The 27,517-nt window shown below is 44.0% G+C and overlaps 2 protein-coding genes across 2 annotated transcripts; one reads left to right on the plus strand and one right to left on the minus strand.

Moving 5' to 3' along the window:
• Nucleotides 1-536: 536 nt before the first annotated feature.
• On the plus strand, nucleotides 537-14,889 carry lamb3 (laminin subunit beta 3). The gene is made up of 23 exons (XM_018751080.2): nucleotides 537-632; nucleotides 861-911; nucleotides 1,967-2,121; nucleotides 4,522-4,636; nucleotides 5,106-5,179; nucleotides 5,310-5,501; nucleotides 5,715-5,778; nucleotides 5,872-6,059; nucleotides 7,064-7,184; nucleotides 7,306-7,494; nucleotides 7,746-7,901; nucleotides 8,204-8,385; nucleotides 8,883-8,979; nucleotides 9,676-10,039; nucleotides 10,476-10,636; nucleotides 10,813-11,024; nucleotides 11,223-11,426; nucleotides 11,843-11,987; nucleotides 12,094-12,301; nucleotides 13,209-13,350; nucleotides 13,513-13,689; nucleotides 13,854-14,016; nucleotides 14,549-14,889. Exons 2-23 carry the CDS (start codon nucleotides 881-883, stop codon nucleotides 14,686-14,688), a joined length of 3,480 nt encoding a protein of 1,159 aa, XP_018606596.1. The 5' UTR covers nucleotides 537-632; nucleotides 861-880; the 3' UTR covers nucleotides 14,689-14,889.
• A 1,421-nt stretch (nucleotides 14,890-16,310) lies between these two features.
• LOC108933581 (calcium/calmodulin-dependent protein kinase type 1D-like) lies at nucleotides 16,311-27,448 on the minus strand. The gene is made up of 12 exons (XM_029259297.1): nucleotides 27,423-27,448; nucleotides 26,289-26,400; nucleotides 25,910-26,035; nucleotides 24,441-24,515; nucleotides 24,094-24,232; nucleotides 23,642-23,765; nucleotides 23,463-23,538; nucleotides 22,793-22,905; nucleotides 22,614-22,692; nucleotides 22,402-22,489; nucleotides 19,529-19,717; nucleotides 16,311-16,409 (listed from the first exon to the last, which is right to left on the minus strand). The coding sequence occupies exons 2-12, from the start codon at nucleotides 26,372-26,374 to the stop codon at nucleotides 16,311-16,313; spliced, it is 1,194 nt and encodes a 397-aa protein (XP_029115130.1). The 5' UTR covers nucleotides 26,375-26,400; nucleotides 27,423-27,448.
• Nucleotides 27,449-27,517: the final 69 nt, after the last annotated feature.

The following is a 27,517-nucleotide window of genomic DNA, read 5'->3' on the forward strand; positions in this document are numbered from 1 at the left end:
AAAACCAGACTTGTCAAAACACAGTCACAGTTCCCTGAGCCTAAATGGGCATTTTAGATCTTTTGAGTTGGGTACTTTGTTCAAGCGCATGGGTGCTCCCCTTTCACCTGCTCAAATACCTGTCAGCTGGTAGCAACTGAGAAGAGTTACAAATTCTAGAGTTATAAATTTACTAAAGCAAGTGATTTTTTGAGGGTTTTATCACACTTTTCTGTTGAGATTATCTATAGTTTGATTTTTAATATAGCGATTCAGTGTGTGGGCGGATTTAACCTTTACTGCTTGTTATAAACCCATCGCATCTCCAGAAGGCCAAAATAAAATTTCCAGTGCTGTGTATGAAGAAGCTATTCCTCTTTCCAGTTTGACCAAGTTCGATCCGAGCGTTCAGCCCAGCGTTGTGTGGATTGCTGAACCGACATACAGTAAGTGTGCGCTGACTGATGACTAGAAGGGAGTGGTGGCTGAGAGGTAAGGCGTGTCTGTCTGCCGTACTTCTGACGCATACTGTATCACTCAAAGCCAGGTCAGTCCGTCTGTATAAAAAGACTGTATCACCAGGAGGTTTGGATTCTAGGACTGTCAGCAAAAACAGACTAAGTCACATATAGAGAAGGACCGATACAAGAGAGGTAAGACATCGGAAAAGTCCTTTCAGCTTCTCTGTCGGAACCTGTGTTTTGCATCTCGTCTACTTTTCCCTTGTATGCGTTGCCCACTTATATCACAGGGCTCTGTTACTGGCCTGGACTGTTCACTGCAGCTCTTCATTCTTCATTCTGGATGTGCTTTTGTTTGATCATTTTCTTGTCCACATCCCATACCTTCTCTCAAATGTGGGCCTTTACACTTGTTTGCAGGATTTTTTTAAGAGGAATAAATGAAGCTTTGGACTCTGATATCACTAGCAGGTATGTACACTTGCAGAAGCATCTCTCCACCTCTTTTTTTTTTTTTGTTGTTTTGGTATTTCTGGGTATGGATATGTGTTCAGAGGGGATAGTTTAGAAGTAGTCCATGAGCTCTTACTGAGGTCTGAACTCATGCTGAGAATACATTTAGTGAAAACTGCATTCAGGGTGGAGTGAAACCAACAAGTCAAGGCTTAGCAGGACATAAACAGGTCCATGGGTGGATGCTATGGGTATTGTGAAATTGTGCACCAAAGGGTGTTTAGATAATGTCAGTGCTATGCTAGTTGCTTTGTAAATATTGCAGTCACCTTGATCGAGGGGGTTGGTCGGTGTGGAAATAATAAGCACTTTCAAAGAAAGCAGTTGAGATAGAGATAGACTCCTGAAAAAAGTGTTCAGTCAATGGTTCAGTACCTGGATTTTGGGTAGGGTCATGAAGTAGTTGAACGCATGCCACTGTATCAGAATGCTGGATCATACTGGTGATGGCTTCTCAATTTCTCAATAAAGATAGTGTTTAACTAATAGTTTAAACTTGGAGCTGCCTCTGAAGAGGGACTGAATACTTATGCAAACAGGATGTTTCAGTTTATTTAAAAAATCCTAACATGAAAACAATATAATTCTTTTTGTTCTTATTTAGGGTTTTAAAATTATCAAACAAACTTAAATTTAGATCTACATACATACATTGTATGAAAGCACTTGCCCCAAGCAGGGTTGCGGCAAGCTGAAGCCCAACCCGGCAACGCAGGGCGCAAGGCCAAAGGGGGATGGGACACACCCAGGATGGGACGCCAGTCCGTCACAAGGCACCCCAAGCGGGACTCAAACCTCAGACCAACTGGAAAGCAGGACCTGACCAAACCCACTGCGCCACTGCACCCCACCTCAAATTCAGTTAAATGATGTGAATACTTTTGTAAGGCATCGAATGTGAAGCTATGACTACTGTGGAGGGGAAGGAGTAGTTACTGTGGTCAAGGGGTTTGTTGGTCGGTTGGTATGTAGACATTATGGGTGCTCTACTAATCCCCTATCTTCTCTTGCAGCTCTAGCTGCTTTTTGTGATGCTCAACAGAATTGCCAACTTGGTAGTTGCTACCCTCCTACCACGGACCTCCTTTTGGGGAATGGAAATCACCTGCGAGCCTCCTCTACCTGTGGCTTGACTGGGAGTGAGATCTTCTGCACACCTGTGGGGCAGGTAGGACCTTCCACACATATTTAGACTGTGTGTGTGTGTAAAACCTTTGTGCTGACAGAAGTGGTGCACAGCAGTTTTGCCAAAGGCGAGCAGAATGAGTGGTAGACACACAATGTCCAGCAGTGTCCAGTGCGTTGCTCTCTGTGCTGACTGACCATCTGAAAAGTGGCCTAGATCCAATGTCAGAGGTCAGATGTTGCAGTGTTTCTCCTCTTAGGGAGCCAGAAACTACAGAAACCATCATAAACGAGAAGATCCATTTCACAATATTATTTCACAACACTGGATTTTCCACACTAGATCTGTAATTTTGCTTATGCAAAGCAATAAAAGGGCTACAGTGTACATGCAGTAGAGTATATAAGAATAAGGCTGGGTGCATTCAAATATACTTAGAGGCAGATTTTTTTACATTTTTGTGCTAGTACGGTATTATTTTTTCTGGAAGTGTTAAAAAATCTTTAAAAAAAAATCCCAGTAGAACAGTACATTTTCAGAAAGGAATAAAAGGTAAAAACCTTTAAATAATGTTCAATTTGTATTTTTAATTCCCATGCTACTTTTAATTCATTACATTCCTTCAGAAAAATTAAATTGTTGCAAAAATGGAGTCAATCTGACCTTTGGAATATAAATTGCTTAACAAAAATGTAGTGCACAATACTGGAAATCAGCTTGAAACTCTACAGTGGACTGCCAGTAATGGAGAAAAAAAAAACTCTGAGGAGTAGTGCTTTGAAAGAGTAATCTGAATTCAAATAAATAGTAATTTTTTCTGCTGTGTTTAATTTTCACAAATGAATGATTACACACAAATGAACGTGTTATTTGAAAATGACAAAAGGGAAAATGAATTCTGAGCCGTCTGCTGAAATGTTCACTTTAATATCTACATAACATGAATAGGCAAGGTTTAATTCATTAAGAATTCAGCTAAAACATAAAACCTGGATATCTGGTACCATGTAAGACCTGAAAGAGCCTGTTGTGGCACTTTCAAGGCACACAATGGCTTTCTGTTCCTTGAAGGGGTGGGGGAGTTCCATCCTTTTTTTTTTTTCAAAATGTTGTTTGACTGAAGGACTTGCAGATAGTTCACAACCGATTATTTTAGACTCATATTAAAGCAATGAATTAGAGCATTTCTTTATGTTCAGAAGTCTTTCAGACTTCTTACTTTCGATCAACTGCCATCACAGTAAGGGTGAATAAAGAGAGGGCAAGGAGCTCCTTGGGGCATCCAGAGTGCCAAGACAGCATTGGGCCATGATTCAAAAGGACCCTATTTACAATGTGTCCTACACTGCTCTCTTTTGCAAGTACAGTAACTAAGCACTCATGCCAGGACCCCACAGTGAACATCTTATTTCACAAAGGATTGAACTGGCAAACGTGGCTGAAGTATTTACGGCATGACTCAGTTTTGTAGTTAAGGCGTGAATGAGATTTATGGTGCATTTTGAATTCCTACACACTAACAGTGGTGATATAGACACGACTCACTACATACTGGTCCCTACAAAACACGTTCCTTGCAGATTAGTGAGAAGATTTTGAGATATTTAAAAAGGACTCTCCCTTCAAAAATGTTTCCTTGGTTATTTAGTCTGTATGTAATTATTGGCGGGCTTCTATTCATTGACAGTTTGAAATGACGTAGCATTTGTCAGGTGGGACAGATGGTGGGACACTAAGCCAGTGTTGACAGCCCTGAGTGGCATCAGTGGTGAGGACCTCTCCCCCAGTGCTTGGAGCTTTTAATCGGACGTCAGCCTTCAGCCGAGCTCTCTGACCATAGCTGGCTTCCTGGCGCTGCCAAGCTGGCTGGCGCATATCACGCAGCATTCTCGTGGGGATCCTCCAGAGGCTGCTATAAAGTGAAGAAATCCGCTTTCAAAGCCAGCCTCTATATTACAGCCTGGCAGGATAAGAAGCTGTGCAACCGCACTGAAGCTATTTGTCGCCTTAATTAGGGATGAATGGATGTATGAATAAATGGGAGCAAGGATGTGGAATGGATACAGGGGTACAGTGGGTTTGACTGGGTCCTGCTCTCTGGTGGGTCTGGGGTTCGAGTCCCGCTTGGGGTGCTTTGCAACAGACTGGTGTCCCATACTGGGTGTGACCCCTCCTCCTCCAGCCTTGTGCCCTGTGTTGCCGGGTTAGGCTCCGGCTCCCCGCGACCCCATGTGGGACAAGCAGTTTCAGATGGTGTGGAATGGAAAATATGTTATATTTAGTGTACAAGTGCTTGTGTTTTGCTGAGATTCACTACGCAACCATATTAAAAATGTTTTTATTTCTTTATTTGGAAGTTAAATCAAAAAAGTTTAAATGTCTTTACCGTATGTCACTGTGGTGCTGTTGTGTGAGCTCGAGTTTTCCCACTCTCTGTCTTAGTGGAGGATGAAGTGTTGCCCATGTGACTCACGGAACCCCTTAGGCCTCAATGCTCACACCATCCAGAACGTTCTTCCCAGTGCTGGACCCAACAGGTGGTGGCAGTCCCAGAAAGGTGAGAATGAGAACATCCTCTGCATTAAGATATTCTTATTATTGCCATAAATTCTCACGAACGATGACCCTTTGAAAGGGGTCGTAAATAGGTGATCGCGGTAACAGACTGTCTTTATGCTTTTTTATATGTAATTATGACTAACTTGTATGTAAAACTACACTGCGATGCTGTAATACAGTACTCACAGCAAAAAAAGCATAATTACATTTGAAAATAGATGAAAACTATCTCAAATGTGCGTTTGAACAATTTTAATCGCATCTTGCTTTGCTACATACTGTTTCACCTAGTAGGAGCTTGTAAATGACGATCAGTTTGTTTTTGCTTTCTGAGGCCAGATATGTTTTGCACCATATTACTTTATGTCTCGTTCATTTCATATTCACTGTCAATATTCAGTACCACTCAAACAGGGGGTTAATGTTTGTGGAAACACTTTGCATGTGACTGTCTGTACCTTCTCCAGGTGTAAGCCCCGTCACACTGCAGCTGGACCTACCCAACATCTTCCAGCTCGACACCCTTATGCTGGACTTCAAGGTAAAACAAATCGGGAAAAATTCTGCTGTTTTTCCTTCCACTTCTGAATTAAACGAGGTGTCCAGCCAGGAGTTCTGCTTTCGGCCCTGTGCCTCACTTGTGGTAAAAACTCCTCGCGGGGTCTTACCAGGGACCCCGGCCTGATGCCCTGGTGATCGAGCGCTCCACGGATTTTGGGAAGACCTGGCAGCCTGCCCTGTACATGGCAGCGGACTGCAGCTCAGCCTTCCCGCACGTGAGCACTGCCCTGCCCAGCAGCCTTCGGGAGACCTACTGCTTTGCGCTGCCACCTTTGCCAAGCAACCCGTACAAGGACCAGACCGTGAGTTCTGCCCTCGTATTCCTCATGGGGAACTGACTGATTGACTGACTCACTGAACTGAGACCTCACTGAAAGCTCCCATGTTTCTGTCAGAGGGAGAAAGGGGCTCACACTGTTGAACATGTGACTTACTGTCATTTTTATTCAATTATGCTTATCGAATTGTTGTGTGCTGTACGCATAAGGAGCAAGATGTTCTTTTCTCCCCGACAGATCTACTTCAGTCCCCTGCGTCAGTTCTCAGCACTCACCGACCCTCCGAGTCGGAAGGTGGAAGGTAGGGTGCTCATACTAGATGATATCATATCTTTAAAAAAGACCGCTTCACGGCTTCATAGCATGATCGGTTACTCTGCTTCTCGTCCTTTAGCGGTGTCCGGTTTCACCAACCTGCGCGTAAACCTCACCCATCTGGGCCACGTGCCCCACACTGCTGGTCGCTCGCCCAGCCACTTCTACGCCGTCAAGGAGATGCGGGTGACGGGTGCCTGCTTCTGCCACGGTCATGCCAGCCACTGTCTCCCAGACACATCCACCAACGAGCTGCCCTCCGCACAGGTACACACACACACACGCGCGCACACGTGGACACACTCACAGGTACATACAGACCCAGACTTTTACCAACAAGCACTGCTTCAGCCTGGTACTGAAACCACCAAATTATGAGAATATAGACCTTTTTCATGGAGTGGCCTTTTTTATGTCGTACAACGGGTTTGTTGCTTGTTACCTGGTTACTTTACCACCACGACAGATATGTTGCTATGTACAACGGCACCGCTGCTTGCATTGGATGTTTTGTAGCAGAGATACACACTTGCTGGACACTAAGTTTTTTTTTCCATCTCACAGTGGTGTCAATCTGACCATCTAAATTGAGTTAATTAACCTCTAAATGACCCTGGAAAGAATGACCGTTAATGTAATAGTAGGGCTTGAATGGTGATGTTTGGATTCCTCACTTTTAATATTGGCACTGCATGGAGAAACATATTCCTTCAAGCAGTTTTAAAAGTCACACTTCTTCTAAAATACACACACACACACACACACACATTTTTTGAACCGCTTGTCCCATACGGGGTCGCGGGGAACCGGAGCCTACCCGGCAACACCCTTCTAAAATATAACCAACTATATACTTGGTACTTCCTATCTCATTGACCAATTCAGCCAACTACAACCCGTCTTTGAAGATAAAGAAAAATCATAACTGAAGTAGCAGATTTAGTGCTATTATTATTTTTGAAGGTTTTGTTCTTCTGGATTAATCCGCGTATGGGACGTTGGTTCCGACGTTTCGCTTCTCTTGCTGGAAGCATCGTCAGGGTGTGACCACATCTTGTGGAGGTTAAATGTGAAATGTTTGAAGATATCCTCTCCATAGGGGTGACATATCTTTCACATTTAACCACATTTAACAAAACCTCCAGTCAGTTGACTCTAACCGCGGCAGCCTACGGTTTTTGATATGATTATTATTGTTGTTTTATTAATTAGGCTGTTGCTGCATATGAACGTACATGTGTGACTGAGTATTACTACATGTGCCTGTGTAGGTCAATCCAGTGTGTGAGTGCCAGCACAACACTGCGGGAGTGAACTGTGAGCGCTGTGAGGACCTCTACAATGACCTCCCCTGGAGACCATCTGAGGAAGGCCACACACACACTTGCCAGCGTGGGTCTCACTCGCTGAACAGCAAACGCACAGAGCGACCATCGGTCCACAGACATTGGACTGACATATTATGCATATGTGATTAAAAGGCTTTTTTTTTCATAATTCTCGCCCTCTGCAGGCTGCGAATGCAACAATCATGCCCAGCGCTGCAGATTTGACCCCGTGGTGTACGAGGCCAGCGGGCGGAGGAGCGGCGGTGTGTGTCAAGGCTGCCTTCACAACACAGCAGGGCGTCATTGTGACCGTTGCGCCCCCAACTACTATCGCAACCCAAGGAGTGCCATGAACCGCCCCGATGCCTGTCTCGGTGAGTACACACTCAATCCCACCAGGCCTTGACCACCCCCAGCTGTTTTCTTCCATGTAGCAGTACATACTGGAGTACGTGACCATAAGATATCCTTCTGGCAATACGTATGCAGTTATGTCTCGTGTGCACTTTCTCCGCACGAAACCATGGCACACATTTGTAACGTACAAGTTAATAAGAGCAGGGCAGATTGGTTTTGCACCTGGAGATGGGAGCGTGCGCTTACAGAGACTGCGTCTGGCTTTCAGAGTGCCAGTGCAGCGCTGCGGGGGCTGAGGCCGGGCAGCAGTGCGATGAAGAAACGGGACGCTGTCGCTGCAAGGCCAACGTAGAGGGAGCGCGGTGCGACCGATGCAAGTCCGGTTATTATGGGCTGAGTGCTGACAACCCGCTGGGCTGCAGCAGTGAGTGACCGGAAATTGACGGCTTACCTTCACCTAGATGTTTATTGACATGTTCACCCAGATGGCACCAATACCTACACCTTTCCCTTCCCCGATCACACTACCATTAAGGAACACATTTTCAGTAATGTTGCCAAAATAAGATACGAACAACATCGCTGATTTAATGTAAGTGTATAATTTTAATTTCACAGGTACGTTTCCATTCATTTTAGAAAAAGGGTATCTGAAAAAGTTTCACCATTTCATCTTCTGTCCTAGTTTGCATGTTTATATACATGTATATGTGCATTTACGTGTAGAATGCCCTTGCGACTTCGATGGCCCATGCGACTCCGTGACGGGGCAGTGCAGCTGCCCTCCCAAAGTTCTTGGGTTGGCATGTGACCGCTGTGCACCCAACCACTGGAATCTGCGTTCCCCTGAAGGGTGTGAACCCTGTAACTGTGACCCCAACAACTCATACGGCTCCTCTTGTGACCAGGTAAAGCCCTCCAGCCCTTGATCATATGAATATGAGTGCAATCAAAGTGCGGTAGTCACCCTGGTCCAGCACTGGGGCATCTGGCATCCCCAGACAACAATCTGTCCAGCAGCCCTGAGACTTCTGTCTCTAAATTAATAACGGTACACATACAGATGTCACACACACTGCCTGAAACCGCTTGTCCCAAATGGGGTTGCGGCAAACCGGAGCCTAATCCGGCAACACAAGGCGTAAGGCTGGAGGTGGGCAGGCATACCCAGGATGGGACACCAGTCTATCGGAGGGCACCCCAAGAGGGACTCGAGCTCCAGACCTGCCAGAGAGTGGGACCCGGCCAAACCCGCTGCGCCTCCGTGCCCCCCTACATGCGGATATGTGGCAGGAAATTATTTTAGATATAGAAACATGAAGAAGGAAAAAATTAAGTTGGTAACTTTATGTAATTATTTATGATATGTGAGTGCCGGTGCTAACCCTTCACTTATTCCATTCAGCTGACTGGTCAGTGCCAGTGCCGGCCAGGGTTTAGCGGACGGTCCTGCACGGAATGCCCAGACGGGACCTATGGAGACCGTCGCATCGGCTGTCGACGTATGTGTTCACCTCAGTCTAAATACACCATGGTTCACCTGCTTGCACCCTCATGTCCCTTCGGCTGAATCTCTGAACATCAAAAGATTTTTGCACATTCTATTTAAACCAAAATCGAATTTATCTGCATTTTTAAGTACCTTAATAATTTTATTAAAGATCATTTGAAACACACACATATATGTCATTATAAACTAGAACTGCCCCCTTGGTCACCTGACAATTAGAACACTTACCGACAAAGACATGCTGCTACCGGAATAAAGGCAGTTTCATCGCACCATTCAGATTTTCTAAAGTAAGACACTGAAATGTGTTGAAGTGTAAAAAGAATATAGTAGGTACTGCTGATAAAAGGACACAAAACAACTTCTCAGGAAAAATGTAAAATACGGCATTCTGAAAACTTACTAAGTAGATACACACATGGGTTCCGCTTTCACTCCACATCAGTCTCTCTTCTGCAGCCCACCAGACATTATACTGTCCGGTCTATTATGGTCCACTGCACATTTTTACAGAGGAAAACTCTCAGTCTGGGTACCCTGTCCTGCAGTAATACCCTCTACTAACTCACAGTATTTAACTAAAGTGGAGCACATAATAGGGGAGCACTATACACAACAAGTATAATAATGTAATAATAATTATTAGAATATAATTGTAATAAATTCATTTTGTGCCTTATTTCCCCAGCTTGCAACTGTGATCGCAGCGGCACAGCCCGCTGTGACAAACGCACTGGCGCTTGTATCTGTTTGCTGGGTGTGACGGGCTCTCTCTGCAATACCTGTGCCCGCGGCCACTGCGACCGTTACCCGCTCTGCCCCGTCTGCCCTGCCTGCTTCTTCACCTTGGACCAGCAACTGCAGAACCTGACGTTGAGCTTAGAGGGAATCTCCTCTCGGGCTTCTGCTTTGCCTGGGACCATCCACCCAAGCTTGGCCTCTCGCATACGGGCAATGGAAGATGTCCTCGCTCAGACCCGAGGCTCCATCGTCTTTCCGCCTCAGTCTACTTACCGCTTGAACGAGGTTCTTGCAGAAGCACAACGACTCAGGTAGGGTTAGGATTTCGACATGTTGCTTGCCGTCTTCATGAGTTACATGCTCAGAAATACATTAATTATGAATGTTAAATGTCTTACGTTTTGCATGAGTAACGTAATGCTTCAGTCAAAATATTTTAAAGTGATTTGGTGCTCTTCTGCCCTTATTCACGTGATTTACTTTAATTAGAATGAGTAAAATCAGCAAATTAGCGGAGTTGTGAAACCTGTGTCTCTTCATCTTCCAATTGTATTGGCCAGTCTTTGAATCCAGATATAGTGGTTTTACCCATTAATCTATTCATCGGCAATAATCACTTGTCCAATTCAGGGTCACGGTAATCCAACATCTATGACTTACACGTGTTTTCAAATTCATAGACTTTATGATCAAATCCCTGAGTACAAACATTTTATAAATGAGGCCTCTGATTTCAATATACTGCAGGGATCAGGCAGAAAGACTGGATCCAAGCACTTTTAGCACTTCCGAAGCCTTGGCCTTGGCTCGCCAACTGGATGAGCTAGATAGGATCATGCAGTCCATGACCCTGGAGTACAGCGACAAGGAAAATGCTGCCAAGAGAAACGAGACCACTAACTACTCAGGTATGAATTGGCCAGCATTGCATTTCCCCTTGATGTGCCAACCCAAGGTTATGCCAACAGTTGTCCAAATGATTGGCTGGAGCTTTTAAGCCCAGTGGAGTTGTGTTCTTTTTTCAGAGTCATTCCTTTTCACCTAAGGTCTTCATGCACTCTGAGCTCACAATTTGTTTTCACAGGAGCCCTCTCAACTATCAAGGCAGCCTACAAGGACTCGACTGCTGCCATGAAGGCTGCAGAGGCCACCCAGCCACTGCTGGAGCAAGCCGCCGGGGCCCGTGGTGATGCCCTGGCTCTGGAACGAGATGTCCAACAGACCAACACCAAGAACCTGAAGCAACTGGATCAGGATCTGGCCTCAGGGCCCAACCTCACACCAACTGCAAAGCAGGTGAAGCCCCAACTCAGCATTTTTCCATGAGTTTGCAGGGTACGGGACTAAGAACAGTACTCAGAACCATGGCTCTCCGAGTCACACCCTGAACTCCTGTGGCTTACTTTGCTCTTTATATTTAGCAATACCATGATCGTTGCAACATAGGACTTTTCCTTTCCTGTGGACAATATCATAACTGTAAGTAAATTACAGGTGTGTGGCAGCACTCGCTCGACACCCTGCACCCCACAGCAGTGTGACGGAAAGTTGTGTCCTGCTCCTGAGGATGCTGCTTGTACCGAACAGCAGAGCTGCACTGGGGCTCTGCCCCTGGGGACCAAGGCCCTGGGGGATGCAAAGGAGGTGAAATCCAGGTTACAGCAGCTCACGGGGAAAATTGCACAGACAGCAGAACAGGTATGACAGAGTGTAATAATATCGTTCTCGTCGTCATGGGCAAATTACGACAGCTTTGCCTAACCCTTGAATTGTATTCTGGTCATATATTATAAATAATGGTTTATTTAATCTGATTGAAATGTCTTCTTAAGATATTCCGCACTGGGCATCTGAACACATAACAGTGGTACATTTCAGGCAAATAAGGTCTATAGATCATAACTTCCTAAACTGTAGCAGTTTTGATAATGAGTGGGAAACATTTGGTTGAAAGGTGATAATCTATTTTTTATAATTACTTAAATGGGCTTCCCAATTTTTAATGGGATCACTAGCGACAGAAAACGGTCCATATTACAGTCTACATTGAACTGTCTATATGTTATTCAGAGAACATTCATGAGTGAATAATTCTTCGGCACTTTTTTTTACAGATCCAAAAAACACAGGATTCGGCCAATAATGTGAGACTGACTGCAGATGATCTGGCTAAACAAATTAAACAAGCTCGGGACGTTCTGGATGCAGACATGAAGAACACTAGAGACTATGTGAAGGAGCTAAGAAATTTCTTGGAAGGTACCATTTCTGTGCACTTAGGAATTCGGTTGGGGGAAGATGGCTCATGCCCGTGCTGACCTGGTGCATGTGTATACAGAGATAAGCATTGCATGTGCTGTTCCAGATCCTCTCACAGATCCGGCTGTCATCCAAGAAATCAGCGAAGGGGTTCTCAACACTAAGCTGCCTCTCAGTCTGGCTGCTTTGAAACGTAAAGTCGAGGACATTCGAACCCTTGCCGCCGGCTTGCCTAACAGCTCCCACATCCTGGACAGCACCACCCCGCAACTCGAACGGGCCCGCCAGTTGCTGCAGAAGGCGCAGACCGCCAGGTATCGTACTGCTGCTGTTTGGTTTCTATTCTTGATATGTTGAGCACAATCACAGCTCTAATCCACAAAAGGTACCATCCCTCCGAGTACAACATGGGTAACCTCAGGGTGACCAACTGTATGGGGTGCCACCTTCAAATTTTCTGTATTTTCCATATTATTTTTACATTTATAGATTTAGCAAAGACAAAAACTAATAAAAAATCTGGCATGTGTGCAGAGTATAGGTGATTTGGTAATTCACATTCTCGAAGTTTCTTATGGTTCAGGCACTATATGAAGCTGAATAACAGGCAAACCCGATGACTGTAGTGCCAATGGGTAACCACAGAGTGTGCTACTGAATTTTACGCCCTTAAAATAATGTTTATTGGCTTTACAGTGGTCTGTTTCTGACAGCATGTGTGGCTGTGCTACTGATTTGAGTTTGAGGTATCTGTGTTTAAGCGGGGGTGCAGTGGTATAGCGGGGCAGTGGTGCAGTGGTGCACTGGGTTGGACCGGGTCCTGCTCTCCGGTGGGTCTGGGGTTCGACTCTCGCTTGGGGAGCCTTGCGATGGACTGGCATCCCGTCCTGGGTGTGACCCCTTCTCCTCCAGCCTTTTGCCTTGTGTGGCCGGGTTAGGCTTCCGGCTCCCTGTGTGGGACAAGCAGTTTGAGGTGATCTGTGTGGTTTATGACTATGTTATATTTTTGATTTCTTACCGTTTGACAAGATATTTCTGAAGAAAAAACTAATCACTTTCAGATGTTTTTGAATTTCACTGGGGTAGAGTTAGGAGTCATGTAGAGGGGGTGACCCTGTAGTATCCATACAAAAGACTAGAAAATAAATGTGTCTCTGTAACAAAGGGAGGTGTTTGATTTGATTTATTACATATAGAATTTATTATGTCATATCATGGCAGAGATGATGCCCTGGAAGTGGAGGACAAAGTGGGTGACCTGCTAGGAAACCTGTCCAATGCAGAGGACGTACTGAAGGACCTGGAGACCAAGATCCAGGAGAGCCTGGATGAGCTGAAGAAGGCTGAACGTAACATCGATGAGGTACGCACGCCACAGTCGTGACTAACCCTGCGGCCCGAATCCTAATGTTGTTAAGTTTGCACCACACAAATGGTTACAATCTAAAAACCATTCTATTTATGAGAGGATATTTTCTGCACTGGACAAAAAGTACTCAGTGGATAAATACCACCATGCTCACAGGCTGAGAAGAAGCTGGACCCTGCCCTGAAGACAGTGGATGAGGTGGCAGGGTTGGTGGACACCATGCAGCCACAGCTGGATGACTTGAAGGCCTTGGTGCAGAGCGCAGATCAGTTAGCCAAAGACGCCCAAAACCAAGCACAGGATGCCCAGCAAGAGGCCTCAGCTGCTGCACAGGTGAGCTGGTCAGAAAGCAAGTCATTCTTTCGAGGCGGGATGAGACTTTTTCTATCAGCATGTCTTGCTGACCCCATGAGCGAAGCGCATAAAAGTTTGAGGTTTAACACTGTGCCTCTTCAGCGTTGTGCTAATGAGGTTTCTGCATGTTCGTGAGAGAGCAGGATCTGCCGGCACTGGAAAAGCAGCTGGAGCTGTTGAGGCAGAAGGCCAAGGAAGCAGGTGGTGGAGAGAATGAAGCAGAACCTGGGGACAGACTGCAGAAGTTGCAGCTGGAAGCATCCACTCTCATTGAGGAGACCATGAACATGATGAAGTCCCTGGCAGGTATGTGGCATTGTTGCTGTTGCGGTGTGGCACAGTGAGTAGCGCTACTATCTCACAGCACCTGGGTGATGTGAGAGGATGTGGGTTTGATCCCTGCTCAGTCTGTGTGACATTTCCATGTTCTCACTGTATCTCTGTGGGTTTCCTCTGGGTGCTCTGGTTTCCTCCCACAGTCCAAAGACATGCTGTTCAGGTTTCCCCCATAGTGTGTGAGTGATGGAGAGAGTGTGTTCCACTGATGTATGGATGAGTGACCCATTGTGTAAGTAGTGTATCTAGCAGTGTAAGTCACCTTCGTGAATTAGGTGTGTGGGCTAATAACACTGCGTAGAGTTCATTGGACGCTGCTTTGGAGAAAAGTGTCTGCTAAATAAATAGAGGTAAAAGGCATTTTAGAATGAGTAGTAGGGGGATTGAGGGAAGTTGGCTTTGTGTTACATTGTATCAGTACTGTGTGACATAGACAGAAGGTGTTGTGGGTCAGGGGCTGGCGGTTTTGTGGTGAACATCGTGCGATGTCTCTTCTTCTCAGATCGTGAGGCTTCGCTGCAGCAGGATGCAGACCAGCTCGCCCAGAAGGCAAAGATGCTGGATGGGCTGGATGCCCAGGTCCAAGAACTCCTGAGAGATATCCGTAGAAAGGCCTCTGTGCTGAACACCTGCCAGGCCTGATCCTGCATCTTCGTTGCAGCCCACGTGACCTTTCCCATCACAGCTCCCTGGATGATCCTTCGTTTCATTATTTATTTATGTTGTAGTTCATACTTCTGCACACATAGTGTTATTTCAGCATGTGAACAGATGATACCTTCTGGGTCAAATACAGGTCACTCGCAAAAGTGAATGGCAGAGAGTGAACGAGCAGAATCGTGACTGGTCTCCCCCCACGCAGACATACCGAATGAAGCCCTTTGTACGGCTGGCACCTTGGTAATGAAGTAATAGTTTCATTCACATGCCGATTCTGCTCTAATACTGTATAATAAAGCCCGTTTTGTAAATAGATCACAATTTGTATGTGTCTAAATGTCTGAGCACAGTCTGTTGTTGCTTACTGTGAGCATCTACGTAAATTGGTTCATATTATCTACCCATTGAAAGGAATTCATACAGCTTAAGTAGCCCTTGAACAGCATGCATGCATACACTAAGCATAAACATGTATTTATAATATGCGATAATGGGATTTCCAGGTTTAGCGCGTGATCTAACCTGTCTGGGACATACACTCACGTGTGACCCGCTACTTAGAGCCTTTAAGAGCTATTAAAACAAGCTCCCGCTGGTGAATCAGGTCAGCGTGTACAACGGGACTGTCTGAGAGCAGACTTTGTCATGTAGACTGGCAGACATCACGTCTCGGGGCAGCAGCTCAGCCTCTCCCTAATTTCTTGCCACTCACATTACTTTGTTTCTTTGCATTTGTTTTAATTCTTTTAGTGGAAATTTGCCCAAAGTGGCTTAGAATATATAGCCTATTATATCAAAATATGAAAAACAAGTTTTTGAATGGTGATATTTACACTCCTGTTTTTATATATGTACTAAATGAAAACAAATATTCCTTTAAGCAGTTTAATAACTTAGTCACACTTCTTGCAAAATCAGTTACCGGCTTCCTGCACCTTCTGGATCACATTGTTTATTTAAACCAAGCACAACAATCTTTCAAGGTGGATCTAAATCACAAGTGAAATAGAAAATTCTACACCAGCATTTAGAGATAAATTACAAACATTTAAATATTCATGAAATAATTTAAATCATGAACACCTTTTATAACATGAATGCTCTTAGAGAAATTTACAGCAGTTGTAACACATTGGTAACAGCAAACTGTAAAGTCACTGTATCTACACTGAAAAGAATGAAGTGCTTGAATCCTTGGCTGATGAAGTCATGAACACTGTAAATTAGATCTACTGTACTGCTACCTATGCAGCTGATGTCGTCAATTTTAGCTCCTTTTCACTCCGGTGTTTCGACAGCAAAGTCCACATTTTTTCCGAACAAAGAACACACGACTTTGCTGTCAACAATCCCAGCTTTAACATTTCACTCTCCACTGGTTCTTTTTCTCTGGCCTTCAGAACGACATTTCACGGGTTCTAAAGAAACCTGTTGATCCCGACAGAACCGCAGAAGAATAGAGATTTTCTCATCCCTTTCCACTTTATAGCCCTTGAAAATGCCTTTTCTAACCAGCTATTTGTATTTCTTTCACAGACTGAATTAACTGATGATGATGTTGGTTCAAGACAGGCCACTTCGAGGAGACACTCCTTCTTGCAATGTCAGAAGCTCTGACCTGCTAGGGCAGTGTCCCTCACCTCATTCTTGTAGACCTTTCTGCAGTATTTAACATAGTTGACCATCAGATCATTCTCACTCTCCTAGATCAAAAGGTTAGGGTTGGTCAATTTCACTTAAACTCCTGAAATGTTCGATGTTAATCTCCTCATTTCTTTCCACTTACACCACATCCCTGGGCTCAGTCATCAGCACATCCATAGCCATGTGTATAAGAAATATAATGAATGAAAACAGCTACAGTGGCATTGATTGTGCAAAAAAAAATCTGTTATATATGATATATTATCATATAATATCTAGAAAATATTTTTCTGTGTTTCAAAGGAAAAAATAACTATAAGATGAACAAGACAACTTCTACTGCGAAAGTCTTATACAAGCATTTCAGGTAGCTACCTGCTGTTTATGGATGGAGCAAAATCTGAGACAAATAAAAGGCTTCCAGCACATTTTACGCCAAATCAAACGGAAGAAATGCTATCGGCTACACTCAACAAGTGTTCAAGGTGCAACTCGGTGGGTTGAAAACCTTCAACAGAAAAATGTCCGATCTTTGATTGCTTTCTGACTTTTTCAAATTCAGTTTTTTTCATTCTGCATTTAATGGAAGGGGGTGTGGTGGTGCCGCAGGTTTGGCCTGTGCCTGCTATCTGGAGGGTCTGGGGTTCGAGTCCCGCTTGGGTGCCTTGCGATGGACTGGCATCCCGTCCTGGGTGCGTCCCCTCCCCCTCCAGCCTTGTGCCCTGTGGTGCCGGGTTAAGCTCCGGTTCACCATGACCCCACTTGGGACAAGTTGTTTCAGATGGTGTGTGTATTTCATGTCTACTGTTACATAGGTTTTTTGTCACTTGTTGTACAGGTGTGTATTATGAGCTTTGAGACATGTTGTGGGTAAGAGTACAAAAATCAACTGAACCGAATTAAACTTAATGCAATTGAAAGCTCTCTATAGTAAATTATAAGCAAACTATAAATACAAGAATTGAAGGACGTGTAGTTATCGCAGCCAGTTACACCAATTGCCGCGGAGATGAAGTGTTTCATCACATATGGCATTTTTCAAACTGGCTACATTAAGAGGATGATCATTTCAAATAACCCTAACGTCGATAAAAACTTTCATTAGGCCAGATCACCACGAAATTCCCCGCCACATGTAGCCATCAAAAACACACACATGCCAGTCAATATCTTAGCAAAATATACCAATATACCTGAGTAATATGACAGGCAAGGCTCTTTGTTAAGATTTAACGATACTCTTTTGCACTGGATCTGAGAACATCATTGAGAGCACAGTCAGAATATGATGCTGAAACTGTTGCACATCTCAGGCCTTTCTGACCATATCATGTATCTGACGTAGCTCAGCCGATCAAAGCGCCAACACGCCGTGCATTCAGGGCAGTGCAGGTGTGGCTGAGATAATATTGCATTCTCCAGGCCCAATGTTCCATCCTGTAGAAGACAGATGAAATAAAGATAGGAAAGGGGGAAGGAGGGAGAGAGGAAAAAATTATCAGCGGTGCCCACCTCAGTCTGGCTGTTCCCAAATTAGTCTGATTAGGGTTTTGTTACAGAACTGAAAATGGCATTTAAGTCATTTTGAATTTCTCTAAAATTATGATGTAAAGTGCATCTGTTATAACAAGACAAGGTTGTGTATTTGTATATATAGATATATGTTGTAACATGGTGCCAGTTGAATTGCACAATCACAGTTTGCTATTTTTTGTCCCCTCCTGCATGCTGTTGTATTTTCTTTCGCTTCTGAGGGTGAGTTAGACTCAAGGTTTTGCCACAAAAAGTTTTTACTTACTAAGTTAAATAATACATTTATTCATTTAGCCGATGCTTTTCTGCAAAGCAACTTAAAATGTTAAGGTTAGAATTATTACAGTAATAAGCTGTAATAATTTCACCGGAGCAATTTAAGGCAAGTACTTTGCTCAGGGGTACTACAGCTGGAGATGGGAATCAAACCTGCAACCTTTGGATCCAAAAGCAGCAGCGCTAACCACTACACGACCAGCTCTCTAATACAGCAGACACATGTTAAATGGTTTATACTATTGTTTAGTATTTTCTCTAAACAGGACTAAGTGATGCCACTGCTAGTATGTGTTTGTGTATGTTCATTTATGGTGTACAGATCATTGCGCTTGGTGTTGTTTCAACATTGAAATAAACATTTTCATGCAGATATGCTGCAGTTATTATTTCTTTACGTTGCTATCATTAAAGACTGTTGTACGTTATTTACAGTGTCGAAGATTTCTTCTTGTTGTCTTCGCAAGAGTCTCTGTCTTCATAAATAAAAGGTTCCACAGCTCTAAACTAGAGAAGCCATAACTCCAGCCAAGAGGTTTCAGTCCTCTTACCAAGTGGCTCTAACTCAGGGTTTCTGCTGATGCAAGAAAGACTCCAGAGCTCTCATCAGTGGGGTTAGAGCCCTAACCATGCTGCCACACGGCCATCATTGACTCCGTACACCTCACCGATGGGCTCCTCTGGGCAAGACAAAGGGCTGCAGATCTCTCACTAAGGAGCTGCACAACTCATAGGCCACCATGAACATTACTAAAGGGTTCATTCACTGCACCAAATCACGGAAGTTCTGAATGCTGAGCATTTCAGTGCGGATGTCCCGAGTTGCTTTTAATGCTGAGTATGTGCTAGAAAGTGCTTTACCTGCATTCGCTGTCACCGACTTGCCGTATAGAAGTGGCCTCACATAATAGAGCATATGCCAGTCTGCACCCGTTGGTGGTCTCTGTCAAACCCCATCATTAGCAATTCATCCCTGCAATGCAAAAATTTTCAGGCAAACATTTAGTGAGTTCCCCGGCTTTGTATTTTTATGGTAAAAACAAGCGAATTCAAAAAAAATCAAGAAAAAGTGAAAAAAAATGGTGCTATTTATCATACTCCTTCAGTTGTGCATCTGTCTGGATGTGTGTGTGATGCTATGACTGTGCGTGCATGTCACTGTGTGTGTATTTGACTGGTTCAATGTCTCAGCATGCATGGGAAAGACAATACCATACCTCGTCGCTGCCGTGTTGGAATGCTGGTAAGTGTGCTGGCATGCTTCAGAAAAGATGAAGGCGGGCAGAGACTCACTTAAACTAGTTCGCAATGGGTGGCAGTGGCTCTTGAGCTCTCTGGGGCAGGTCGGCACAATCATGTGATCAAGTACACAACTGCCTGTCAGGTTTCCATTATGTTCCAAGTTGGCATTGAGTCGCTGGCCTGCTATAACAGGGGAGGACAGGTCACTAATCTGAATATCTGGCAAGAGCACGTTCGCTCTGGGGTTTGTGGGCCCAGATTGGGCCAGCTGCAGCTTCTTCAGGTGGGAGATGGCCACTGTTGCATTAAAGGCTTGCTGCAACACACACACACACACACACACACACACACACACACACACACACAAAAACACATGCATGTAAGTAATAAGAATCATCATGGTCTCGCACAGGTCAATAGTATTATTACGAAAAAAAGAAGAGTCGCATCCCTCATGCATTTAACCTATGTGGTCTCAACCCCCAAATGTATTACTTTGTTTCTTTGTTCATTTATTTGCTTTTGGGGAAATATGCAAAAAATGGATTTCCACACATGACTAATATTTCCTAATTCTGTGCACACCAACTGAATTCATTGAGTCAAAACCCAGCCTGTCAGAATATGGCATACAGTGGAAAAAGAGAAAATCTATTATTATTTTATATGGAACTGTAAAGTGTGTACCAGTGTAAGCCAGTGATTTTTTTTTTTTTCAGAAACATGTATATTATTGTCTGTTGTAGAACTTACAATAAAATTGATATGGTGTACTGTTACACGCAGTCTCCAAAAACACATTTCTGGATATTTATCAATCCAACTGATTGAGGATGAATGTTTGTGTTGTCTGCACGGATGGTACCCTGTATTCTACACGTTTAACATGATTCCTGAACTATTTATAGGGAGAATTCTGGAGCTAAAATTTAAAAACAAAGCAACATAGAGACACTTCTATAATAAAAGCATAGTTGAGTTTTATTTCCTTCCAGTTCCACAGACCTTTCGCAGCATTTCTTCTAGGTTTTAGCAAAATCAGTATCAGAGAATCATATCAACCCCAAAACAGGTGGTGTTACTTTTGACTGCAATCATATTTTCAGGCTAAGTCCAAAGCAGCCTCCAGTATATTTATTATTCTGTGGACACTGATCTGTGACAGGATCATATAAAGAAGATTGAGGAGGGAGGGAGCGTGCTGGGGTCAAAGTTACACATCACATAATCCTATCAGTCTGCTTCCAAGGGCTATAGAAGGTTGAACCAAAGGCTACTGTAGGCTAAATAATTCAATAATATTACAAGGGAGGAAATGGGAATCTTAGGGAAAATGTGGATATAAGATGAGCAGAACTTTTCAGTAAAAAGAATGTGGAAGTGGAAGACTTAGTGTATAACTCCACCAAAGAAAACCTTTCTAAGACAGCTCTCAAGTAAACGAAGTGGGTTACCCACTGCTGTGGTCCTCATTATCTTGCTGAGATTTCAATATACAGGTTTTCTACATAAAAAAAGGCTCTTTCTAGAAGAATTCTGAGTCTGGAGAAAATATAATTTTGTTAGGTAGTGAGACTCCCAGTGCAGCTGTGCCACCAAGAAGCATCAAAATACAAAAAAATTAAAATTAGAACTGTTTGATAAATTATGGAGGGGGTGCGGTGACGCAGTGGGTTGGACCACAGTCCTGCTCTCCGGTGGGTCTGGGGTTCGAGTCCCGCTTGGGGTGCCTTGCGACGGACTGGCGTCCCGTCCTGGGTGTGTCCCCTCCCCCTCCAGCCCTACGCCCTGAGTTGCCGGGTTAGGCTCCGGTTCCCCGTGACCCTGTATGGGACAAGCGGTTCTGAAAATGTGTGTGTGTGTGTGATAAATTATGAGGATTAATACACCAAATAAAATCAATATTTTTTATCTATAAGCTATTCTCAGTGTTTGTTGCGGAGCTGCAGAGAAACAATAAAACCCTGTCGCCGACTGCAAACTGACTGCTCTTCGCACACCGATTTTGCATCTGCTGTAAATGGACTGAGCTGGAGATCAAGAAGCTCACTGCGGAAACTCATTTGATGTTTTCTGTTTGTCTGACTTTTTCGGTGCCAAACGTTTGCTTGTGCTCTGTTATCTTGGCCCTTGGATTTGTGTTCTTGTGAATGAACTCTGCACTTGAGTCCACCACAGGCCCTGCTCCCATGTTTCCGACCATGTGGGCCTTTACTATAGCATAAATTTAATAACCAAGTGTGTTGGCATATGCTAAGTATTTGGCTTTAAATGTGTCCACAATAGCTGTGATATTCTGCACTTAGTTCTGGATTAGATTTTCACCATGTTTAAAAAATACGAAAAGGGATTTTGGATGTTTGGTGTGTGCACTTGTAAGAGCAGCCCTAGATAATGTGGGCAGGGGCACTAATTATTATTACTCTGCTATAAACATCATAACCAACACTTCCCCATTTCTTTTAATAGGGCACGCATTACATGTCAGAACTATAACAGCACAAGCAAGTGCATGTCCAGTTATGGTCTTACAGGTGAGCTTTTTTGTGGCTCAGGAGCACATTAGCCATTTTTGGTTCATCTACCCTCAACAGCCGCTTGTGCCGAGTGGGGTCAGGGTGAGCTGGAGCCTAACCCAGCAACACAGGCCGCAAGGCTGGAGGAGGAGGGGACACACCCAGGGCAGGACGCCAGTCCATCACAAGGTACCCCAAGCAGGATTCAAACCCCAGACCCACCACACAGGGGGCACCGGCTGAACCCACTGCACCACCTCGCCACCACACCCCCCTTCCATTTTTTGTATTTAAAATAATTCTAAATAAGAGTTCGAGAATTTGCTTTATAGTTATCTAGGAATTAATTATGCTCATTATACAAGAGAAACCTATATATCAACTTGGGAAAATTCACACCCCTACTTGAGTCTGGTTCTGCAATCCTTCCGTACTATCAGAAGATAAACCAGACAAGCCCATAGAAGTCAAGCAGCACACTCACCCTCCACTTGCACATAGCGAAATTCTTCTGGATCTGCTTCCTGAAGGAGTGGTAGATATCCTGGCTTCTTGCTGTGTTTCCACTTATCCTGATCCCAGAGAGGAGAATTTTCAGTATTCATTTGGAACACCAGTGGACAACATGACAAAGGACTAAGCTTTGTCTGGCTCAACACTCCATGTCTTCAAAAAAAGATGCCAGGCAAAACTCACCAGGGATGTCTGAGCGCCTGCTCTGAGGTATAGCGCAGTTTAGCGTTCTTTTGCATCATATTCCGAATAAAGTCCTTTGCTGCAAAAATTCAAGGACAATCATAGACCATCAGAGACAAATAGAAATGAGGTGCTGTGAATGACGGTTGTAATCATTGTTCTGTCAACTGCTGGCTCACCGGATGCAGAAATATCATCCCAGAATGGTGAGTCAAATTCATACTCCGCTTTTATAATTTTGCAAAAGAGCTTGCTTTCATTATCTTCATAGAAAGGTGGGTATCCACACAGCCTGCAGAAGGACAAAGGAGCAGATTCCTGAGGTCTATTCTCAGAACTAGTACTTAAATCCTTAGCTAACTTTGTAACTGCACTGGGTTGCTGACAGATAATATGAACAAGAGAGAATTTGCAGACCCTCTAGCATAAATAAACTGCACACTGCTAACTCTGTTTAACAAAATACGACATGGATGAAATCCAGACGTATGCAAGAAATCTGTCATTCGGAGTTCAATTGAAGCTATGCAGGCATCCAAATGGCCATCTCAAGTTCACGTTGCACAGACAGCACGTGCTCCAGTCAGGGATGTGTTATTCGTTATGAAGAATATTTCCTCGGAGGCAAACCATAAACGGGTATCTTTTCCACTGGGAAGGCATGAAGGTACACTGCTGGCTGAATAAGTATCTAAAAACCTCTTGGCTGGACATCAGTGAGTCATTGCAAGTTTGAGTGGCTGTTACACTTGACATTGTGTAAAGTGTTAAAACCCCAGCAGTAACCACAGACAGAGAAGTTTTATTCTTAGTTACTTAGCAGAATATAACTGGAACTGATTTACTCACAAGATGTAAGTGATGACTCCAATAGACCAACAGTCCACAGCCTTGCTGTATGGTTTCTGAGCCAGGACCTCAGGGGCTGGGGGTTGGAAATGTACACTTTAATATCTTCATCATTTAATCAGCAGACAATTGCTAGTAAGCCAGATCTGAATTCATGGAAACCTCAAGCATGTCCTTACCCACATATCCTGGTGTGCCACAAGCTGTAGACATAATGCCATTGTCCTCTATTTTGGAGAGACCAAAATCACTAATCATGATCTTCGAATTCTCGTCCTGGCTGTAGTACAACAGATTCTCCGGCTAGTGAGAGACAAGTAGTTAGGAGTTAGGAATCTGTCATAAATACTTCAGTGAATTAGTGTACGCGGAGGAATTTGCAATTTGTTGGTCTATTGTTTCAGCCTCTGTGTTGCTATGAGCTAGTGCTGTTCTTCAAGGTAATTAGAAATAAATAAATAAGCAAGCATAATTAAATTGGTGATGTTTCCTATACAAAAAAGATCATAGATCAATCTAAGATCATAGCTGCATTTTTACAGTTATAATAGGGTTTTTTCAGAAAACAGAAAAGAAAGTTTTCATCATTTAACAACAATTTTATGTTGCAAAGAAGGTAAGGTTTCCTCGCCTTCAGGTCACGGTGGACAATGTTGTTCCTGTGCAGGTAGCTGACACCTTGGAGCACCTGCCGGATAACATGGCTGGCATCTTTTTCTGTGTATGTTCCACGATCCAAGAGCCGGTCGAACAGCTCACCGCCCAAAACGCTGCAGAAAAAAAAAAGTGCCAAAACCATAATAAATAAATTTTAAAACCAAAATTTTAAAAAGCTATTACCCCCCCAACTACTAGAAATTATACACAAGAATAAACTGTCACTGGAGAATTGGAGAAGCACTTCTCTGTATCACTGAGAAAACTTCAAAACTCTAGAAAACATGTATATAAGACAACACGTAATTATTCAACACTCACAGCTCCATGACAAGGTAATAATGAGTGTCGCTTTCGTAGAAATCTTCCAGACCGATGATATTTTCATGTTTGATCCTGTGGTATTTGTAAAGACAAGAGATTTGTGGTTACCATAAACGTCATCTGAACCTGAGATTTTGAAGAAAGATGGACAGACTAAATGTACAGCTACTACACAGGATGAGAGCAATTGGTCATGATGGAAAGGAGTTATTTTGTTGGGATTTCCTGTGCTACGTCATCCCGTTAGTCCAACCTAACACCCAGGATGGAGCAAGCCTTCCTGATTAGTTTATTCGGTCTACTGGCCATTGACGACTGCATAGAAGACTGTTCTACACCTGCAACAGGTACCTGTGTATTTCAAAAGACCTGAGATTTCTCTGACTCCCTTCCTCCCTGTAGAGTGTTAATGTTGCTAGTCCATTTTCCAAGTGAATGGCCAGGTACTTGTACGTCCCCACCACCTCCAATTGCTCTCTAGTAATAGTCACTGGACAGAGTGGGCCCTTCGACCTCCTAAAGTCCATCACCATCTCTTTGTGTTGCAAGTGTTGAAGTGCAGTGGGTTTTATTTGCTCGACTCAGTAAAGCTCAGCTCCAGTCCTCCTGTAGGCCCCTGATACCAATCAATCGTTGTATCGTTTGAGAGCTTCTGAAGACAGCATGACTCTGTGTTGTGTCTTAGGGCCAAGGTGCATGAGGGGACCAGGAGGGAAGCCAGGACTGTTCCTTGAATGGCCCCCATGCTTCTCATGGTCACGTCTGACACGCAGCCTTGCACCCACACAAACTGTGGTTTATGAGTCAAGCAGTCTTTAATCCAGAATATGATGGATATGTCCACCTGCACTGAGCAAAACTTCTGCCCCACGCAGCCTGGGCTAAACGTAGGTGAATTCTTCATGCTCAGCAGCTGATCCCTTGCATACACAATCCTGCCGCTGTTTTAGTAGCAGCTCTCGGTGGGATAACGTATCCGTAGGAGAGACAGTAGAACAATAAACCAAGCCCACAACTGTTGTGTATTGATTGGAGAAAGAAAAATAAAGCTGGTGTAGTTGTGTGCAGTAGCAGAAAAAGGCGCGAGAAAGAAAAATGTTAAAGAAAATGATACCACAGCGGTCAGTCAAGTCACACAGCTCCAGAAATTAATAAAATTGCTTTAGGTTGCTTGTTTTCAGTCCATCGCCAGTACAAACCGGCCTTGCATCCACTGTGATATACAAATTATTGTCTGAATTCCTTTCCCTCTGTGACGCGTTACACCTGATGACTCATCCCTCTTTGGTCTGGTGTGAACACGAGTCTAGACGGTCACATCTCTTCACCTGGCTGTCAGTACCACACTCTGAACACCTGAACCTGTTCACCCTTGTGTGAACACTACACTCTGGTCAATCATACCTACGCATCCTGAAATAAATATCACGCTGAGGCCACCGTGAGTCTCTTATGTGGTTCCTCACCTCCTCAGCACAGTGATTTCATTTTCCAAGTTCTTTGCATGCAGATGTTGCTTCTTAACACACTTGAGTGCAAACTGCTTCCCCGTTTTCTTCTCCCTCACCATGAACACCTCTGAGAAGGCACCCCTGTGTGAAAATGAATGAACAAGAGTAGATATTCCTTGTTAGTGATTTTATTCCTCCCAGAAACCTTCAGACCTTGTGTGATCCTTCGGGTTGGAGGAGATGTTTTCCTAGCTAACCGTGACCTTTCCATCACATACTCAGCTCATGAGCGCACATTTCGCACTAACAACACATTACAGTGGTCTACACATCACGCATCTTGTGGTCCAGCTGCTGCGAGAAAATGCATGGAGCCTTCGGAAGAAGCACTTACGATCCCAGCACCTCCATGAAGTCGAACACATTGCGAATGTCGTCTGTTCTCTTCCTCCAGAGACGGTGAGCATCGTTACGACCCATGACAACTCAAGTTCTGCTCGGAGCCCCTGTCGCAAGCACAGAGTCGACCGTATGGTCATGTTACTCGGGGAAACAGGAGAGAACAGGGAGTGGTCTTGCTCTGTCAAAAGTCTTGCGCGGACAGGAGAACAGCATTTACAAATGAAGAAATTGGAAACACTAACATTACACATCAGAAGTTTGCAGGCATCTGTGCAAATGCTGAATGCAAACGTTCCAGACATTCAGTAATGATGTTGTAGGTATGATACTGTTCATAAGAGCCACATTTTAGGTGAGCCACAGGTGTGTGTATATATAGATATATTTTTTCTTCAACAATTATGCTGTATTATATCACATTTACAGAAATGTTACTGTGAACATCTCCATGCATGTCTGAAACAAAGAATTCAGATGCTGTATCCACACTTCTTTTGTACACAGTATACACACACACAGCCAGCCTGAAACTGTCCCAGCACAGGGCGTAAGGCCAGAGGGGGAGGGGACACACCCAGGACGGGACGCCAGTCCGTCGCAAGGCACCCCAAGCGGGACTCGAACCCCAGACCCACCGGAGAGCAGGACCTGGTCAAACCCGCTGTGCCACCGCACCCCCCTTGTACATAGAATATTTACAGAAAATGCAGATAAAGGCAACTGAAATCTAATCTAAACCTCCAATGTAATATTCTTTACAAACATTACAAATAACAATATAAAAAAAAAATATATAGAAAAATATAAAATATAAAAAAGCTACGTTTATGTAACAGTCTTTATCTCTAGCCAAGAAAACCCTAACCCTTTATATCTAGTACTGAAAACCCAGCTTGAAACAATTTCAAAAAAAGTATCATTTGGGGCAAATAGACGGTACTGCAGCGCTCCACAAGTGTCCGACCTCCGGAAGCTTCAACCCAAAGCTACATGCAATTTTTATTACACCTCTGTAATTATTCCGCACATCTGTCAGCAAACAAGAGCCATTTCATTGCCAACAGGGTGCCAGTTATACAGACATTAAACATAGATGGAAACGTATGAAAGAGAAGGAGAACGTTACCTGCGTGCAGATGCCGTACGTCCGGAGGTGCGCCTGTGAGATAATGAATGGCCGCAGGTATTTGATGATGAGAAGCGGCTTAGACTGGCGGAGCT

Source organism: Scleropages formosus, chromosome 16 (assembly GCF_900964775.1).
Source record: "Scleropages formosus chromosome 16, fSclFor1.1, whole genome shotgun sequence".
NCBI lineage: Eukaryota > Metazoa > Chordata > Actinopteri > Osteoglossiformes > Osteoglossidae > Scleropages > Scleropages formosus.

Coding starts and splice junctions, on each gene's coding strand:
- lamb3 (XM_018751080.2), top strand. CDS start 881: ATGAAGCTTTGGACTCTGATATCACTAGCAG. Junction 8,386..8,882: donor ACGGCTCCTCTTGTGACCAG/GTAAAGCCCTCC, acceptor TATTCCATTCAG/CTGACTGGTCAGTGCCAGTG. Junction 12,302..13,208: donor CAGAAGGCGCAGACCGCCAG/GTATCGTACTGC, acceptor ATATCATGGCAG/AGATGATGCCCTGGAAGTGG.
- LOC108933581 (XM_029259297.1), bottom strand. CDS start 26,374: ATGGGTCGTAACGATGCTCACCGTCTCTGGAGGAAGAGAACAGACGAC. Junction 26,036..26,288: donor TTCATGGAGGTGCTGGGATC/GTAAGTGCTTCT, acceptor ATTTTCACACAG/GGGTGCCTTCTCAGAGGTGT. Junction 23,766..24,093: donor TTGTCCACCGTGACCTGAAG/GCGAGGAAACCT, acceptor GTCTCTCACTAG/CCGGAGAATCTGTTGTACTA.